An 18,186-nucleotide genomic window follows, 5' to 3' on the forward strand; every position below is an offset into this window, starting at 1 on the left:
AAGGACAACGAGTGGCCGCCTGAACGTATCATTCACTACTATGGACCGGCCACATGGGCTGAAGATGGTACATACGGGTACCGCACCCCTATCTACATGCTGAATCGCATTATTCGCCTACAGGCCGTACTCGAAATCCTTACTAACGATTCTGCCCTGGCCCTCAATATCCTAGCTCGACAGAACACTAAGCTCATTACCGCCGTCTACCAAAATCGCTTGGCTCTTGACTACCTCTTAGCCCAGGAGGGCGGGGTGTGTGGCAAGTTTAACCTCAGTAATTGCTGCTTACAGATTGATGACCAGAGCCATGTCATCAGGGAGATAACTGACCGGATGGTCAAACTAGCCCACGTCCCCGTCCAGACCTGGAACAGTGCGTGGGATTGGACTTCCTCCCTCACCAGCTGGCTCCCAACCTCCGGGAGCCTGCAAGGCCTCCTCGTCATGGGTGGCCTGTTCTTGCTGTCTTGCCTAATAATACCTTTGTCTCTCCCCTTAGTTTTCAGGTGTCTCCGCTCCACCATGGAAAGCATCGCTGACCGCCGTGCTGCTGCCCAACTTATGGCTCTCCAGATGTACTCCCCCATTCCCCAGTCTGATGAAGCTGACGATGAAGCACCTTGTGGCTGATGTGCACTTTGAACCCCCTGATTCACTCAATGGGCCATCACCCTTGTGCCAGCAAAAGACCGGCTACAAAGGGGGGGGGATTCCACTAGGGGCCCTCCGTCTCAACCCCGGCGAAGCAACCACCGGCTGCGCAAGGGCTTAGGGCTCGCTTGCTGCCTCCCTCGCTAACTATCCTTGTCCTTTCTTTCCTTTTCAGGGTTCATGGAGGTGATACTCTCCACCAGAATGGATGTTCAAGTATCAAAAGGGGGGAATGAAGGAGTGGAACGCCGGTACTACCTGAATACTACTGAGCAACAGGACAACCTCATGTTTTGTGCCTACTGATGGACTTTTACTTATGTATTCTACCTCTGCTTTTGGCTGTTTGGCCACACCTTATTACTGCACTGGACATTTGTGCCTTATCCAGTTTTACTGTTTACTAACAAGACAAGTTTGCTGTTTACTAATGTACAGACAGAATGCAGGGCTATTAGATATATAGCTTGTAACAGTAGTTTGCAAGGCCTATACAAGACCAGCTTGCACGTAGCAACGCCATCTGAATAGGCGACCTTGGAGGGTGCTGACACCCCCCTGCATTCCTGAGCCGCACCTTATCTCCTGTGCTAGAAAGGAGCATTGTGTGTGTACAGAATAAGCTGCTAAGTTTCGTTTTTCTTGCCAGTATCATTTCAGTGTTATGACGTGTGTACGTACTGGGACTACAATTTTGTACTGTAAGAACTACAAATGTTTACTGCGCATGACAGGTATGACGTGTAAGGGGCCAAATGCGCAGGCCCAGTAGGGAAGTATAAATGTAAGCGTCAGATGATTTATGACACACAGTGTCCCGAGGCTACTCGGTGCTGTTCACTTGCTAGCAATAAAGTTGCCTTGTTTGGAACCAAAATTTGCCTTTCGTCTCCTGATTTCCCACCTGTTTCAGAATGATCATATAAAGGCTATGACATATAATATTCAAATATCAACGTATTATACACACTTCTAGGAGTAGGGTAATTCTGAAAAGAGTTTACCCACGTACTGTATCTATTTATTTTGATTTTGCTCACACCTTTTTCAGTAGTAGCTCAAGGTGAGTTACATTCAGGTACATTGGGTATTTTCCCTGTCAGGCTCACAATCTAAGCTTGTACCTGAGGCAATGGAGGGTTAAGTGACTTGCCCACGATCACAAGGAACAGGAGTGGGCTTTGAACCAGGCACCTCTGGATGTCAAAACTGGTGCTCTAACTTCTAGGCCACTCCTTCACTCCTAAGTAAAATGTGGGACTAAAAACTGCCCCTCCCCCCATGGTAAAAGTATTCATACTGTTCAGCAACACCTGTAACACAAAATGGTGGAATTAGGGCCAGAGAATGCGGTACACAATGGTGTTAGCTGATGGTGTGAAGGACACATATTTAGGATATATCTGCTGTGCTTGGTCATCTTTAAAGTCAACTTTCTTAGACCACCATAGTAGGGACGTGGCTAGTGTAAGTAATACAGAATATAGACATAAAGGCTACGTGTGATTACCTAACCTATATTACTATTTCCAACATTATTTTAACTTTTTTAAATCTAGAAAAGCTTTTAAGTGCTCTGGGGAATAAAAAATACATTTCGTCTCTCCAAATTGGACCAAACATTTACATGGGTAAGCAAGAAAAAGAGTTCCCCCTAATTTCAACGTTTCCTGTTTCATAGCGAAAAACATTTTTTTCCGTTCTTGAGTTAATTTAGTAACAACCAGATAAATCCAAATTTTTTCTCCTCCAAAGAAAACATTTGAGTGTTTAAAGTAAAGCCTTAAAACCAGGGGCGTAGCCAGACTTCGGCAGGAGAGGGGTCCAGAGCCCGAGGTGAGGGGGCACATTTTAGCCCCCCCCCCCGCCATTGCCAACCCCCCCCCCCCCCCGCCGCCACCACCACCACCACCAACTTCGACCCCCCACTGCCGATGACCCTCTCGACCCCCCTCCCACTACCAACCCTCCCCCGCCATTGCCTACCTTTGCTGGCTGGGGTCCCCAACCCCCGCTAGCCGAGATCCTCTTCTTCCTTCATTCTGTTTCTGAGTCTAACGACCTGCAGGAACAGAACGAAGGAAGAAGAGGACCTCGGCTGGTGGGGGTTGGGGTCCCCCGCCAGCAAAGGTAGGCGATGGCGGGTTGACGGCGGGAGGGGGGGGTCGAGAGGGTCGTCGGCAGGGGGGTCCAGGGCCAAATCTACGGGGGCCCAGGTCCCTGTGGCCCCACGTAGCTACGCCCCTGCTTAAAACGGCATTGAAATCTTGTTCAAACATCTTCAAAAACAAAACACATACACAGAGGCCCATTTTTAAAAGAAGCTGAGCACCTGTCTAGCCACCTTGGATTAACATTTCTTAAACTTAGGGCCTAAAACTGAGGCTCTTACATGTAATCTTACTCTTTGTTCTCCTAAATGTAAGTTACAACTATTATTATTACTACAGTCTTAGATCCCGCAAATACCAACCAGTTCAGCGTCGGTTACAATCAACAACATTGAGGCATTCTTCAAGAAATTACATAACAAGCTCAACAAAACATATCAAATACAGCAGAGCAGGTTTAAACTACACTGCTGAAATACCCTCTTATCCTGTGCCCATGGATTCCTTTTTTCTAGTGACCACAAAACCCTTTAGCAGATATAGCTGATTTTGTGTAGGTTAATTCTGTCTTTACTTGTCAAAAATGATATGCTTTGAAATTTTACCCCAAAATGTAGAGAAATATCCAGTTCCATGTCTGTAGGCTTACTGCAGAAAGTGGTGTACCAGGTCACACATGAAGCAGAGCCAGTACTACTGATACACAGGAGAAGGTAAAATAATCTTAATCAGGGAAACAGAGAAGGGGGCTTTCCAGTGTGTGTTTCTACTCACCCCGATGGCAGTGTTCAGCTCCCCCATTGTCACCTGCTTGGCACGTTCCACCGCCTGGACTACTTGCTGCTGGTGCTGGAAGATACAAGGTACAGGAGGGTGAATACAACAATCATGTTTGTTTAACCATCGCATTTTGATCTCACACTCCACTTTTGGCATGGCATCCCTTGCCAAGAATGCATCATTCTCTGTGACATCACCTCAGAATACTCAACTTCCATCCCAAAAGGCTAAAAATCTACATGGTCCATCCCTAGGAAAGGCTTTGCCCCTTACCCCCACCTACCATGACCAACCCTAGCAGAGATGCTAGGGAATGCTTCAGAAGTTAACCCGCTCTCTCCCTGTCCCTGTCTTCCATTTTTGCACTGGGTTTATCTCACTTTTTCCACTGGGGTTCTGAGGTCATGAGAATGGCTGCAATGAGTTTCTCCAGCCTCCATGAGGTTAGCTAAAGCTCTACAGGGGTTTTCTCTCCCAACTGCCCTACCACAAAGCAGCTGCACCCCTTACCTCTTGTGTCAGGAGGGGTATGATCTGAGCACAGATGGCACTTAACCTTTTCGCAATCTCAGCCTGCAAGAGAAAAGGGATCTCAGCCACCCTGCTCTCCTACATTTTCACAGGTCAGATTGAGAACTGAACAAAGGCAATGAGCATTCGCAGTGAAGCACCCTCATTCTTGCATGATAATTCAGCCTCATCACATCCTATCCATCCACAATGTAAGTCTCTGCAAAACAGTAAAGTTCAGGGACAAAGTTGCCAGGGCTGCAGGTTTCTCACCCAATTGGGCTCCTTTCCGCGACCCGCTGCGGCATTTTCACGCTGCGTGCAGGTTGAGGGATGTTAGGCAGCTTTTTTTTTTTGCCCCGCCACGATTTTTTCGCCGGCCGCGGGTTGGCTGGTTTTCCCGCGGCCACGGCCAATAGAAGCCCCACGGAGGTGGGCTTAATGACGTCATTTGTATGCAAATAGACTAATTAATATTTAATGGTGTCATTCATATGCAAATTGACATCATTAATATTTATTAATGTCATTCATATGCAAATGACTTGGTTTGGGGGCTGGTTTTGGGCGTGGAAATTTTTTTCCATCTGGCAACACTGTTCAGGGAGAGATCACTGAGAAAAGAAAGGGTTTCCCACATGTGCTACAGCAGGCTTCCATATCTGGGTCTGTGCCCTTTTGGAAAAAGGAGGAAGGCAGAAGCACCCACACAGGACTATATAAGCTCAAAGCAGAGGCAGGACTGAATTCCACCCAATCCAGCATCTCCACCCCTGGGAGAACACAGTTTAGGTCTCTGCAGGAGGAGTTCCCAAGTACAGCAGGGCAAGGAGCATGTCTACCTTTTACCAACAACTTTCTCCATGGACAAGCAGGATGAGTCAGCCACACATCAGTGGCATTCCGTGGTTGGCTGACACTCGGGGCAGATCGCCGCTGCGCGCACCCCCCCCCCCCGGGTGCAGTGCAACACAGCCCCCCCCCCCCGGTGTGACGGCACCCCCCCCCCGGCGTGGACCCCCTGGCGCAGCGCCTCTCACTCTCCCCCCCCCGACAGTCCCCACCTGCCTACCAGCTGAGCTCCGTGCACCTGACACCTCGAATCTGCAGCGCTGCTGACTGTAAAAGAAGAAAATTGTCTCGTCGTTGGCCCTTCCCTCACACTGTGTCCTGCCCTCTGATGTAACTTCCTATTTCCTCGCGGGCGGGACACAGTGAGGGAAGGGCCAACGACGAGACAATTTTCTTCTTTTACAGTCAGCAGCGCTGCAGATTCAAGGTGCCAGGTGCACGGAGCTCAGCTGATAGGTGTTATGATTGTGGTCATAACCCCTCTCAAACGTACCTTTTTCCTGGTGGTCAGCTTAGCTGGCTTCTGTTTCTTTTGACTGTCCTTTCTGAGCTGTCTCTCTCTCTCTCTCTCTCTGTGCTGGCAGCTTCCAGCAGTATGGGGCTAATTGTCTCACTTTACTGCAGCTGTGGGTGTTGCCTGAGTTGCTCTACCTCTCTTTGGGTGTACTGGCTTCAAGTGCTTCATGGTGCTGCATTGTTGTGGGTTGGGCCTCTATGGGTTTCAGTGTGCTCTCTGTGTTTCAGTGTGCTACCTGGGTCTAGGGAGTGTGACATCATCAGGGAGGGCCTTGATAAGGAAGTGGTGTTCTTTCCTTCAGAGTCTTTGCAAGTTGTGTTTGCTTTAGGTAGGGTGGTGCAGTGTGCACTTCTGACTTTGTGTCTAGTTTCCCTGCTTGCTTTTGCTAAGGTCCAGGTTAGTGTTAGTGCAGTGTGCACTGGTGTCTGTGTGTTTAGCTTTCCTGCTTTTCCCTTGTGGTTCCCCTGCTTTTCCCTCTTGGTTTTGGAAGCACCTTGTTAGTTTGTGTCTAGCTTGCTAGAGTAGGGCTTAGGAAGCACCTTGTTAGTTTTGTATCTAGCTTGCCAGAGTAGTGTTTAGGAAGCACCTTGTTAGTTTTGTATCTAGCTTGCTAGACTAGTGCTTAGGAAGCTTGTTAGTTTTGTGTTTAGCTTGTTAGTATAGGGCTTAGGAAGTCCTTTTGTTAGTGTAGGCCTAGGAGTGCCCTGGTTAGTCCAGTTCCTTGGAGCACTGCTGTCTCTTCTGTTTCCAGTCCTGGTCCCTGTGTCATCCGGTATCCGGTAAGTCCTGCCGGCCACTCGAACCCAAGGGCTCAACCCTTGGGGGGGGGGGGGTAGTGGCCAAGTGCAGGTGAAGCTGTACGGACCAGTCCAGTGTGCTCCAGTCCAGTGTGTTCTGGTCCGGTGTGTGTTCCAGTCCTGTGTCCTCCAGTCCGGGGGATTGCAGTCCAGTGTTCCAGTCCTGTGTCCTCCAGTCCGGGGGATTCCAGTCCGTGTGTTCCGGCTCGCTGGGCGGTGCCTGCAGTCCCTGCCGGTGCCGGTGTGCTTGCCCAGCGTTGGTTGGTGGGTTTTGCCTGCTGCTGTCACTCCTCGTCAGCAGCCGAAGGGCTCACGTTTGCTCCAGAGCCTGGCCCCGTGGGCTCTGAACCTGAGAACCTGACAATAGGCAGGTGGGGACTGTCGGTTGGGGGGGGGAGTGAGAGGTGCTGCGCCGGGGGGGTCCACGCCAAGGGGGGTGCCATGCCACACCAGGGGGGGGGTGGACGGAGCACCCCCCCACCCATTGACACCTGGGGCGGACCGCCCCCACCGCCCCGCCGCCCCGCCCTTGCTACTCCACTGCCAAGTACAGCAGGGCAAGGAGCATGTCTACCATTTACCAACAACTTTCTCCATGGACAAGCAGGATGAGTCAGCCACACATACAGTGGCAACGTCTGACAGCACCATGAACTTTGTATGGCTGACTTATCTTGCTGTCCAGAAAGAGCCTCCATTACAGGTACGTAACCTCACTTTCTCCACTAGCTGAATACTTTGAGGTGCACAATTCCAGTCCACAGGTTCGATTTGACAAGTCACCAATCCATGGAAATGTAGCTGGGTCTCAGCCCAAATGTGTGCAATATTCTAATCAATACTGTGTCTGTCTGGGAATTCAGACTTGTTTGCAGTCCATCCTGGGAGATGAGAGCTGTACAGTCAAGTATACAGTTTGTGCCCCTAGAAGGATAACATAGTCAGATAATCCCAGGGAGATCCATGTTTCTTGCTGTAAGATTTCAGATATGTGTGGTTCCCTTCGAGTGATCAGGGCACATACTTTGATCAGATTATTAAAAAAAAAAGTGTACAGGTTTCTCTACAATACACTAGTGCGTGATTTATAGAGAAAGGGATGACAGACTCTGTATCCCTGCGCCCATCCCCTAAGCCAGTGGTTCCCAAACCTGGTCCTGGAGGCACCCCAGCTAGCCAGGTTTTCAGGATACCCACAACGAATATTCATGAGAAAGATTTGCATGCAATGCCTCCACTGCATGCAAATCTCTCTCATGAATATGGTTTATTTAAAATTTTATATATTGCCAGTACAAAAAAATTGGTTGAAGCAGTTAACAATAAATAAGATAAAACATTAAAAGAAAAGGAAGTAAGTCCCACAGGGGGCAGGCACAAACTTCAGGGAGGAAACCATATAGAACCAAAAGTCCTGACAACAGGATCCAGGACTGCTGCAGATAAGGGCAGGGGCGTATCTGCGTGGGGCCACAGGGGCCTGGGCCCCCTCAGATTTCGCCCTGGACCCCCCTACTGCCGCCGTGGGTACCTTTGCTGGTGGGGGACCCCAACCCCCACCAGCCAAGGTCCGCTTCCTCCTGCCGCTGCGAGGTTTTTTAAGTTCTTCATCGGGATTCGTCCTCCATCACTCTGTGCTGCTGTTCAAAGAAGCTGCTAGCTGAATGCAGTTTCGGACTGAGTCTGACGTCGCTGCTGCACGTTGTACATGAGTCTGACGTCCTGCATGTACAACGTGCAGCAGCGACGTCAGACTCAGTCCAAAACTGCATTCAGCTAGCAGCTTCTTTGAACAGCAGCACAGAGTGACGGAGGACGAATCCTGATGAAGAACTTAAAAAACCTCGCAGCGGCAGGAGGAAGCGGACCTCGGCTGGTGGGGGTTGGGGTCCCCCACCAGCAAAGGTACCCACGGCGGCAGGGGGGGGGGGTCGGAAATGGCGGCGGCTGGGGGGGGGGCTATAATGTGCCCCCTCACTCTGGCTTCGGCCCCCGCTACCGCCGACTTTCAGATACGCCCCTGGATAAGGGGAATGACAAACCAGACTTTTAAGGTGGTGGGGCTGTTAAACCAAAAGCTAATTTAAAAAGAAAAATGGATATCCTGAAAACATGACTGGTTGGGGTGCATCCAGAACCAGATTTGGGATGGGAACCACTACCCTAAACTCCAATATGAGACAGGATAAATACCCCTGAATTCTCCAGGCCTAGAAGTGACAAACTCTGTATCCCATGTCCTTTTCCTGAGCTCCCCCCGTCCTAGAAGTCACTGGATCATATCCCTGTACCCTTTACTCCTGTGACTAATTCCTGGTATGTGCCTGGCCCTTGGTTCTCTGGCTCTGTGTTTTGGAAGACTACTATGTAAACCTTTCACACTCAGCCAAGTCTCAGGAGCACAAGATTGGAAGCCTGCTGTGTCTGGCACCAGATTCTCCATTGAGAGCATGGGCAGGTTGTGCTGCAGGACCTCTCCCAGGCAGACCAGGAGAATTAACTCTGTCACCACCAGTCTCCATTCTCTTTCCTTCTTGAGCTGTCAGAGCTGGTCCCTATAACCTGGAGCCTGCATGAGAGAACAATTATATTGAGGGCTTCCTTTAGCAGAGCAGGGACAGTCTGTGTCATGCTGAGGCCACCTGAACAGGGTAAACTAGAGCTTAGTACAAGGATAGCAGAAGTCTTCTAGAACAATCTCTGCTGCCATCGACACAGGAGTGGTGTTCTCTGCCATCACTCACCTGCTTGTGCATTTCAACGTTGAGTCCGTACGACATCTCGTAATACTGCAGGAGCAAAGCAGAAGACAGCAGTCAAGACCTCAGAGCAGTCTCCACCACTGCCGCACTAAGGGGCCTCGTGTTTCCCTGACCAAGGGACAGAGTACCCTCCACACCAACACACATCTGTTCTGAAAGCCTCCTCTGAAAACTTTCTCTTGCAATCCTACGGGAACATTTGTGGTGTGAATATATGTTCAGAACAGCTTCAACACAACTGTTAACCCCAGCTAACCCCACCCGGCGCAGCTAGGACTTTAAGCAGAGAACACTCTAATGGAAAAGGAAGAGCCCTGATTTCCCTAAATGGTCAGCAGAAATGTACTCCCTCTCGTCTCATGGATTCATTTGGGAATGTACAGATTATTAGTAATGGATCCTGCGAATAGATCTGAACTCATGTTTTTAAATGTTAATATTTATGTATTACCCTAATCACCACAGAACAGTTCTTCCCTAACGTTGATCCAATATGACCCCATTTTAACACACAAATTCACGTGACCCCCAGGTGGTGAAAACAAAATATCTAAGCTTCCTTCCTCTCCTGTCCCTCATCCACTTCCTCTTTCCCCCTATATTGGGAAGCATGAAGACAATAGCAGCAGTCAGCACAGGCTCTGTGTGTCAGTGTGTGTTCACAGACTCCAGTACTCTGAATGGGTTTGCAGTCTAACAGAAAGTCCACACATGAGGAGGGGGCAGGTCTGTCACAGACCATATACTGATATTATGAGTCCAGAGGAAGGAGAAGCAGCCTTGTTTGTGACCCCCCCCCCCCCCCCCCATGGAGGCCCTAACTCATAGAGGTAGATGCACTAAACGTTTTTCATCGTTAAATGAGCCCTCAGGGAAGAATTTCCTATCCTTTCCATGCACTTAAGCCTATTTTCCGACGACAGTAGCAGCTAACGAAAACGGAATGGAGATGAGCAATTAGTGTGAAAACCCCATTGAAACGACATGCACTAACCTTTTCCGATTGCCTTTACGCAGGAAAAAGGCAGGAAAACTAACGAGAGGTCTGGACCTCTCGTTAGGACAGCTCCGTGGCAGGAAAAAGTGTTAAGTGAAAAAATAAACAAACTTTGAGCCAATCCCAGCGCATTAGCAGAGCTAAAAGCGCTGTGATTGGTCCAAAGGACCTCAGAAAACACATAAAAAAATAAAAATAAAAAAAGGATCGGGAGGGGGCAAGGGCGCTCATCAGGAGCGTCCTGTACGGACGGCCTTGCCCCCCCCCCCCGCTGCTCCCCACTTTCCGCCGCTCCCCCCACCCCGAAAAAGCAAACTTCTAGAAGCCCCTGCCCCCCTCCCTTCCTCACTACTCTCTCACCTCAGCTCCGCCTCCCGACATCCTCCATCCGTGCCCCGCCCCCTTTTGGGGTCGTCGCCGCCATTCCCCTCCTCCATCGGGCCCCCCTTCCTCTTACCGGGCCCGTGCAGCGCCTCTCTCCTCTGTCCGAAGGCGCTGCACGGGCAAGAAAAAAGCTGAATCAGCTGATGCCTGCCTTCGCGATGGCGCGTCTTTCTTCTGCTGCGCCCGCCCCTGTCTGACGTCAGTAACCTACGTAGGTTACTGACGTCAGACAGGGGCGGGCCCAGGAGGAGAAAGACGCGCCATCGAAGCTGGGCAAAGGCAGGCATCAGGCTTTCTTCTTGCCCGTGCAGCGCCTTCGGACAGAGGAGAGAGGCGCTGCACGGGCCCGGTAAGAGGAAGGGGGGCCCGATGGAGGAGGGGAATGGCGGCGACGACCCCAAAAGGGGGCGGGGCACGGATGGAGGATGTCGGGAGGCGGAGCTGAGGTGAGAGAGTAGTGAGGAAGGGAGGGGGGCAGGGGCTTCTAGAAGTTTGCTTTTTCAGGGTGGGGGGAGCGGCGGAAAGTGGGGAGGGGGCAGGGGCTTCTAGAATTTTGCTTTTTCGGGGTGGGGGGAGCGGCGGAAAGTGGGGAGCAGCGGGGGGGGGGCAAGGCCTTCTGTACAGGACGCTCCTGATGAGCGCCCTTGCCCCCTCCCGACCCTTTTTTTTTATTTTTGTTTTTATTTGGGAGCCATGTGCTTGCGATTTGACTGTGTTTTGACTGTTTGTGGCATGCGCAGAGCAGCTCCAAAGAAAAAAGCAACACTGGGCCTTCAGAACTAGGACAACAGGAGTACTTTATTGATCAATGGGTCTTTGATCAATAAAGTACTCCTGTTGTCCTAGTTCTGAAGGCCCAGTGTTGCTTTTTTCTTTGGTCCTGTTTGCTTGTATACTGTAGTGCCCTCTTTGTCTGTAATGCGCAGAGCAGCTAACATAACGCTTGGCTGCTCTGCGCATGATTTGGGGGCCGATTAACGATGTGTATTGTGATTCTTTGATACATTGTACGTTTCACTACCGATCTCAGCATGTGTGACTTTTTTTTTTGGTGCATTTTTCGTTATTTTAAAATCGTTAGGGACTTTAACGATTTAGATTTTTTTACATTTGGTTGCTGCATCTGCCTCATAGTTTGGAAACAACTGCCATAGACTGATTCCTTGCCCTGTATAGTTTACTACCCTGTTTCCCTGAAAATAAGACACCCCCTGAAAATAAGACCTAGTAGAGGTTTTGCTGAATTGCTAAATATAAGGCCTCCCCGGAAGTAAGACCTAGCTCCAAATTGTATCTTCCGCCTCCCGCCCCCCCGGCTGAGCCCGCCCTCAACTCCCCGACATATTACCTTCCATTCCGTTCTGGACACGCCGCCCTGCGTTTAAAGCTCAGCTGTTATTTTAAGTCGCTGTGGCAGCTCGAGTCCAGTTTCTCCCATCAGTGTCCCGCCTTCCTCTGATGAGGTATTTCCTGTTTCCGCGAGGGCCGGACATTGAAGGGAAAGGCTGAAGTCAAGCAGCTGCTGCTCTTCCCCACAGACGTTCGGCAGCCTCCTGACATCTTTAAAACTGGGTGAGTGTCCCAACAGAAGGTACATGGGAGGGAAGGGGGAGAAGGGGGTATTAGGAACCCTAAGGACTAAGCTTACTTAGAATGCTGTACTTATCTTATGGTAGGTAAATGGAGATTCTGTGCACTGTATTGCTCAGTCTCCTTTTTCGTTGTAGGGGGATTGTTGTGCCAACTCATGTTTCACCAAGCTGTATCAAGGCTTCCCCTTAATTTACTTAATGCTGACTTCTTGTCCTGCTACTGTGAAATTAAAAAGGCTGCTGAAATTCTAGGAAGCTACTGCTAAAAGTTGCAGTGGCCATTTTCTCTAAGAAGCTGCAATTTTACTGTAGTACGGTATTTTGAACAGCTTGTAGCCTCTGCAGCTGATATTGAGGTAAGCCTTGGAGTAAAGAACTGCAATAATCCAATCATGTTACCGTGTTTCCCCGAAAATAAGACATCCCCTGAAAATAAGACCTAGCGCATCTTTGGGAGCAAAAATTAATATAAGACTGTCTTATTTTCGGGGAAACAGGGTATGTAAGGCAGTAATTCTATATTTACTGGAAGAAACCTTAGCAGATCAGACCCCAAGGGGGTACCTATGGGAATATTTGTGGTGTGGTGTGGTGTGGAGTGGTTATTGCAATGGCCTGGAAACCAGGTTCAATTCCCACTGCAGCTCCTTGTGACCCCGGGCAAGTCACTTAACCCTCCATTGCCCATTAAAAAAAAACCTGTGAACCCACTAAGGACAGAAAAAAGTACCTGTATATAATACGTAAACCACTTTGGTTGTAACCACAGAAAGGCAGAATAAGAAATCTCATCCCCTTTGCCCCTTACCTTAAGCAAAGAGAGATAAAGTAATCTGCCCAAGGCAGGGGTATAGCCTTCCAATATTGAGGGCGCCCATGGGTGGACAGGAGGGCAATGCATTCCTCCTTCCCCCACCCTACCCCACATGCGCACTAAACATACCTTTGCCGGTGGGGATGCCAAGGCCACTCCAGGACTCCCTGAGCATGCAGTAGTTCTTGTGCGAACTGAGCATGCGCAAGAAGTCCCAGCATCAGCAGCTGAAAGCATTAAGAAAGCAGCGCAAAGAAGAGGGGAGTGGCTCGGGCACTGTATTTATTTGGCTGGTGGAGTTTTGGCAAGCCACCAGCCATTTAAAGGAGTTCTTCTGGAGTGGGTCCAAGCCCAAAGTGGGGGGCCCAGGTCCCCCCTTCTCAATGTAGCTACGCCACTGGCCCAAGGTCAGAAAGAACAATAGGATATGCAGGAAGTGATACCAGGACTGCTGGTTCCTTGTCTATCATTCTAACCTTTAGTCAGTCCTTTCACCACAATTTTAGGCTGGCTGCCTCATCCAAACCTTTTCCTTTCAGCCAAGCCCTGCTGGGTTGGGCTTCTGTCCACTAATAGTTTTGCAGAGGCAGACGCCAAATGACTTCAGGTTTCTTGTTTCTTTCTATTTACAAATAAATTGTACTTAAAAAAACCCCAATGCAAATACATGCACAGACCATGCATAGCACTGTTAAGAGAGATATTTGTGTTGGCAAAATGCTCCGTGTTCCTGCCCTGCAACTTGCCAGTCATTTACTGAACCTACATCAGTTTATGCCCCAGCCAGTGAGCTGCTTCAAGGCTGTTCCTCTCCTTCAACTCATTATAAACCATAAAGTTGTATTTCTCTGTTTATCACCCTCTTCTCACCTTCCCACACCATCCTGTTAGAATATCAATGAAATGCTTTGATGTCCCCATGCATACCTCCTACCCACCCCCACCCTCCCACCCTGTAGGACTGTCAAAGTAATGCTTGGATGTCTCACTCATATATACTATCTGCTACCACATTTGCTTAGCTAATCAAGAAATGTATTAAGTTTTGTCCAATAAAAAAAAGGTATCATCTTATTTTCTTTTCCATGTTTTATTTTGTTTGATTTCTATTGATAACCTTTAAGAGTGGACTAACACAGCTACCACACCTCTCTACTTAAGGCTGTTCCTAAAATCCAAATTTACATCAGCACTGTATTCAAAGGCCAATAAACAGACCAGGGCACTTTTCTGCCCAGAGAGATATGTATTTAACCCAGGCAGTGGTAGTACACAGGATGGGGTAGACAAACAGATATTACTCCCAGGAGTTCATCTAACACACAGACCCAGAGCCTAGTGATTATTATCCCCATCTGAGACAAACCTATCACCTGTGCAAACTCTAAAACCTTGGGGGGGGGGGGGTAGATATTTAACCAGACAGGAGAGCATTTCATTGGACACTGCAGCTGAATGTGGGCTGTGAAAACTGTGGCACTATCTGGTTAGTGCTGGGGCAGTCTGGAGGCACAGCATGTACCATTAACCAATTAATGGCAATTTTCAGGTTAATACCCTGATAAAGTTAGGACTGTGAAAAGGCTGTTCTAACTTTACTCACTTAGGCCAGGCCTTGACAAATTTTCATTAAATCTAGGAGACAGCTCAAAAACTTAGGAGCCAAAGTCTAAGACCTTTCTCACCCTTCCAACATTATCCCCAGTGGTTTGGGTGGGTGGGGGTAGGTTTGGAATCCCTTCCCAGATTAGCAGTAGCTCTTTAGAAATTGTCTTACTGTGGGCAAAGACACTTTAATAAACCATAAATCAGTTCCTTAAGGTGCCTCTGCTAATCAATTTGCAGAAGTCAATAGTCTCCCTTCCCCAAACATGCTGTCAGCTGTGTGACAGCATCCTCTAGATAGGTGAAGCAAAGAGACAATCGCCTCTGTTTCACATGTCACCATAGCCTGGGTGCCCATCAGTTTTTCTCTCTCATAACCACTCCCCCAGCCTGCACCCAGTCTGTCTCTTCCAACCCCCCCCCCCCCCCCCCCCCACCAGGCTTCATCCAGTCTGTCTGTTCTCATAACCCCTTCAGCCTTCACCCTGTCTCTTCTTATAACCCCCTCCAGCCTTTACTAACTCTGTCTTTTCTCATAACCCCCCCCCCCCCCCCCCGCCTTCACCCAGTCTCTCTTGTGCCCCCCTCCAGCCTCCACTCCTCACTCACAGTGCTGCCTGAAACTGGTTCTCTCCACCTTGCACAGTGATGGGGCTCTGCTTGAGCCCTGAGGTGCAGGAAGTTGGGGAAGTCTTGCGGTTTTCAAGTCCTGCAAGACTTCCCAAACCCCCTGCACTGCACAGTTCAAGTATATGGAGAGCCCAGTCGCCGTGCAGGGTGTAGAGAAGCAGTTACAGGCAATGCTGTGGTAGGAAAAAAAAATATCGGGGGGGGGGGGGGGGTATGAAATCCCTGGCTGCAGGATAACATTTCTAGGCGCCATGGCGACCTGATGCCAATATTGAAAAGAGAGAGGTTCCAGCATGGTTAAACCCCACTGAGCTGGCCATCCCCCGATATTCAGCACCACATGAGTGTGTAGTGCTGCTGAAATACTGCCTCAACACTATCCGGTTAGTACCAGGACAGTCCAGGGGTGGAGTCAGGTAGGTCAGGGCAGAGTTGGTAACTGACTGGGCAGCAGGATATTCAGCCTGATATCCAGTAGCTAACCAGGTAACGGGCTGAATATCGGCCTAAACAGTTGTGTGACCTGCTCCCAACCCCTCTCCCCCAAGAGGCAAAAGCTAGAAAGATGCTTGGATGCATAAGGAAAGGAACTGCTAGCAGGATAAAGGATAGTGAAGGCGAAAATCCCTCTGTTTAAGTCTCTGATGAGACTTCATTTAGAGTACTGTGTACAATTCAGGAAATGGTACCTTTAAAAAGAACATGCTTAGGATGATGTCTGTTCAGAGGGCAGCTACATATGTACACTTTGGAAGAAAGGCAGGAGAAGGGAAATATGATAGAGACATTTAAATACCTATACAGCATAAATGCACAGGAGGTGAGTCTCTTTCAATTGCTACTACTACTACTATTTAGCATTTCTATAGCGCTACAAGGCATACGCAGCGCTGCACAAACATAGAAGAAAGACAGTCCCTGCTCAAAGAGCTTACAATCTAATAGACAAAAAATAAATAAAGTAAGCAAATCAAATCAATTAATGTGAACGGGAAGGAAGAGAGGAGGGTAGGTGGAGGCGAGAGGTTACGAGTCAAAAGCAATGTTAAAGAGGTGGGCTTTCAGTCTAGATTTAAAGGTGGCCAAGGATGGGGCAAGACGTAGGGGCTCAGGAAGTTTATTCCAGGCGTAGGGTGCAGCGAGACAGAAGGCGCGAAGTCTGGAGTTGGCAGTAGTGGAGAAGGGAACAGATAAGAAGGATTTATCCATGGAGCGGAGTGCACGGGAAGGGGTGTAGGGAAGGACGAGTGTGGAGAGATACTGGGGAGCAGCAGAGTGAGTACATTTATAGGTTAGTAGAAGAAGTTTGAACAGGATGCGAAAACGGATAGGGAGCCAGTGAAGGGTCTTGAGGAGAGGGGTAGTATGAGTAAAGCGACCCTGGCGGAAGATGAGACGGGCAGCAGAGTTTTGAACCGACTGGAGAGGGGAGAGGTGACTAAGTGGGAGGCCAGCAAGAAGCAGATTGCAGTAGTCTAAACGAGAGGTGACAAGGGTGTGGATGAGGGTTTTGGTAGAGTGCTCGGAAAGAAAGGGGTGGATTTTACGGATGTTGTAAAGAAAGAAACGACAGGTCTTGGCAATCTGCTGGATATGAGCAGAGAAGGAGAGAGAAGAGTCAAAGATGACCCCAAGGTTTCGAGCTGAGGAGACAGGGAGAATGAGAGAGCCATCAACAGAAATAGAAAACGGGGGGAGCGGGGAGGTGGGTTTGGGGGGGAAAATGAGAAGCTCGGTTTTGGTCATATTTAATTTCAGGTGGCGTTGAGACATCCAGACAGCAATGTCAGACAAGCACGCTGAAACTTTGGTTTGGATGCAAGGTGAGATATCAGGGGTAGAAAGGTAGATTTGGGAGTCATCAGCATAGAGATGGTAGGAAAAGCCATGGGATGAGATTAATGAACCAAGGGAAGAAGTATAGATAGAAAAGAGGAGGGGACCAAGAACAGAACCCTGAGGTATGCCGACAGGCAGAGGGATAGAAGTAGAAGAGGATCCACCAGAGTGAACACTAAAGGTGCGGAGGGAGAGGTAGGAAGAGAACCAGGAAAGGACAGAGCCCTGGAATCCAAGTGAGGACAGGGTATCGAGAAGTATGCTGTGATCGACAGTGTCAAAAGCAGCGGAAAGATCAAGAAGAATGAGGATGGAATATTGACCTCTGGATTTAGCCAGTAATAGGTCATTGGAGACTTTAGTAAGCGCAGTTTCGGTTGAGTGGAGAGGGCGAAAACCAGATTGTAGTGGGTCAAGAATAGCATGTGAGGAGAGAAAATCAAGGCAGCGGCGGTGAACAGCACGCTCAAGTAATTTGGAGAGAAAAGGAAGGAGGGAGATGGGTCGGTAATTAGAGGGACAAATAGGGTCGAGTGAAGGCTTCTTAAGGAGAGGTGTGACCACAGAATGTTTAAAGGCAGCAGGGACAGTCGCAGTGGAAAGTGAGAGGTTGAGAATATGACAGATAAAAGGAATAAGAGCAGGAGAGATGGCATTAAGAAGGTGGGTGGGAATGGGATCAGAGGAACAGGTGGTACATTTTGAGGAAGAAAGGAGAAGTGTAGTTTCCTCAATAGTAACTTCAGGAAAGGAGGAAAGGGAATGAGGGGAAGGAGAGAGAGGGGAACGGACTAGTGGAGGGAGAGGTGGTGAGGTAGAGAAAGCAAGGTTTATCTTTTGAACCTTGTTGTGAAAGAATTCAGCAAGGGTCTGAGGAGATAATGAAGGGGGAGTTGGGGGAGGGGGCACCTTGAGGAGAGAGTTCAATGTGGTGAAGAGAAGTCGAGGATTAGAGCCAAGAGAGTTGGTCAGTTGGATATAATAATCCTGTTTGGCACGTAAAAGAGCAGATTGGAAGGAGGTCAGCATGAACTTAAAGTGTAAGAAATCAGCAAGGGCCCGAGATTTCCGCCAGAGGCGTTCGGCGGAGCGGGTACAGGAACGTAGGTAGCGGATATTAGAAGTCAGCCAAGGTTGGGGTTTTGTACGCCTTACAGGGCGGGTCATCAAAGGTGCAAGAGTGTCTAAGGCAGAGGATAGAGTATTGTTGTAAGAAGAAACAGCCTCGTTGACAGACATGGATGGTGCGACAGTAGAGAGGAGGTTTGAAACATGGGAGGATAGAGATGAAGGGTCAATATCGTGAAGATTCCTAGATAAATTAGATAAGATAGGACGGGAC

General features: G+C 49.1%; 1 protein-coding gene across 4 annotated transcripts in view; it reads right to left on the minus strand.

Moving 5' to 3' along the window:
• Positions 1-18,186, minus strand: part of LOC115480692 (transducin-like enhancer protein 2) — a 64,117-nt gene that overhangs the window by 36,763 nt on the left and 9,168 nt on the right. For 3 of the 4 annotated variants that reach the window (XM_030219536.1, XM_030219535.1, XM_030219539.1), the window contains 3 exons: positions 8,966-9,010; positions 4,056-4,118; positions 3,540-3,614 (listed from right to left, as the gene is read on the minus strand). In XM_030219536.1, the coding sequence (XP_030075396.1) occupies positions 3,540-3,614; positions 4,056-4,118; positions 8,966-9,010 (183 nt within the window). The remainder of the gene's footprint in view (positions 1-3,539; positions 3,615-4,055; positions 4,119-8,965; positions 9,011-18,186) is intronic. The other variant, XM_030219537.1, reaches the window with a different exon arrangement.

The sequence above is a fragment of the Microcaecilia unicolor genome, chromosome 11 (assembly GCF_901765095.1).
Source record: "Microcaecilia unicolor chromosome 11, aMicUni1.1, whole genome shotgun sequence".
Lineage (NCBI taxonomy): Eukaryota > Metazoa > Chordata > Amphibia > Gymnophiona > Siphonopidae > Microcaecilia > Microcaecilia unicolor.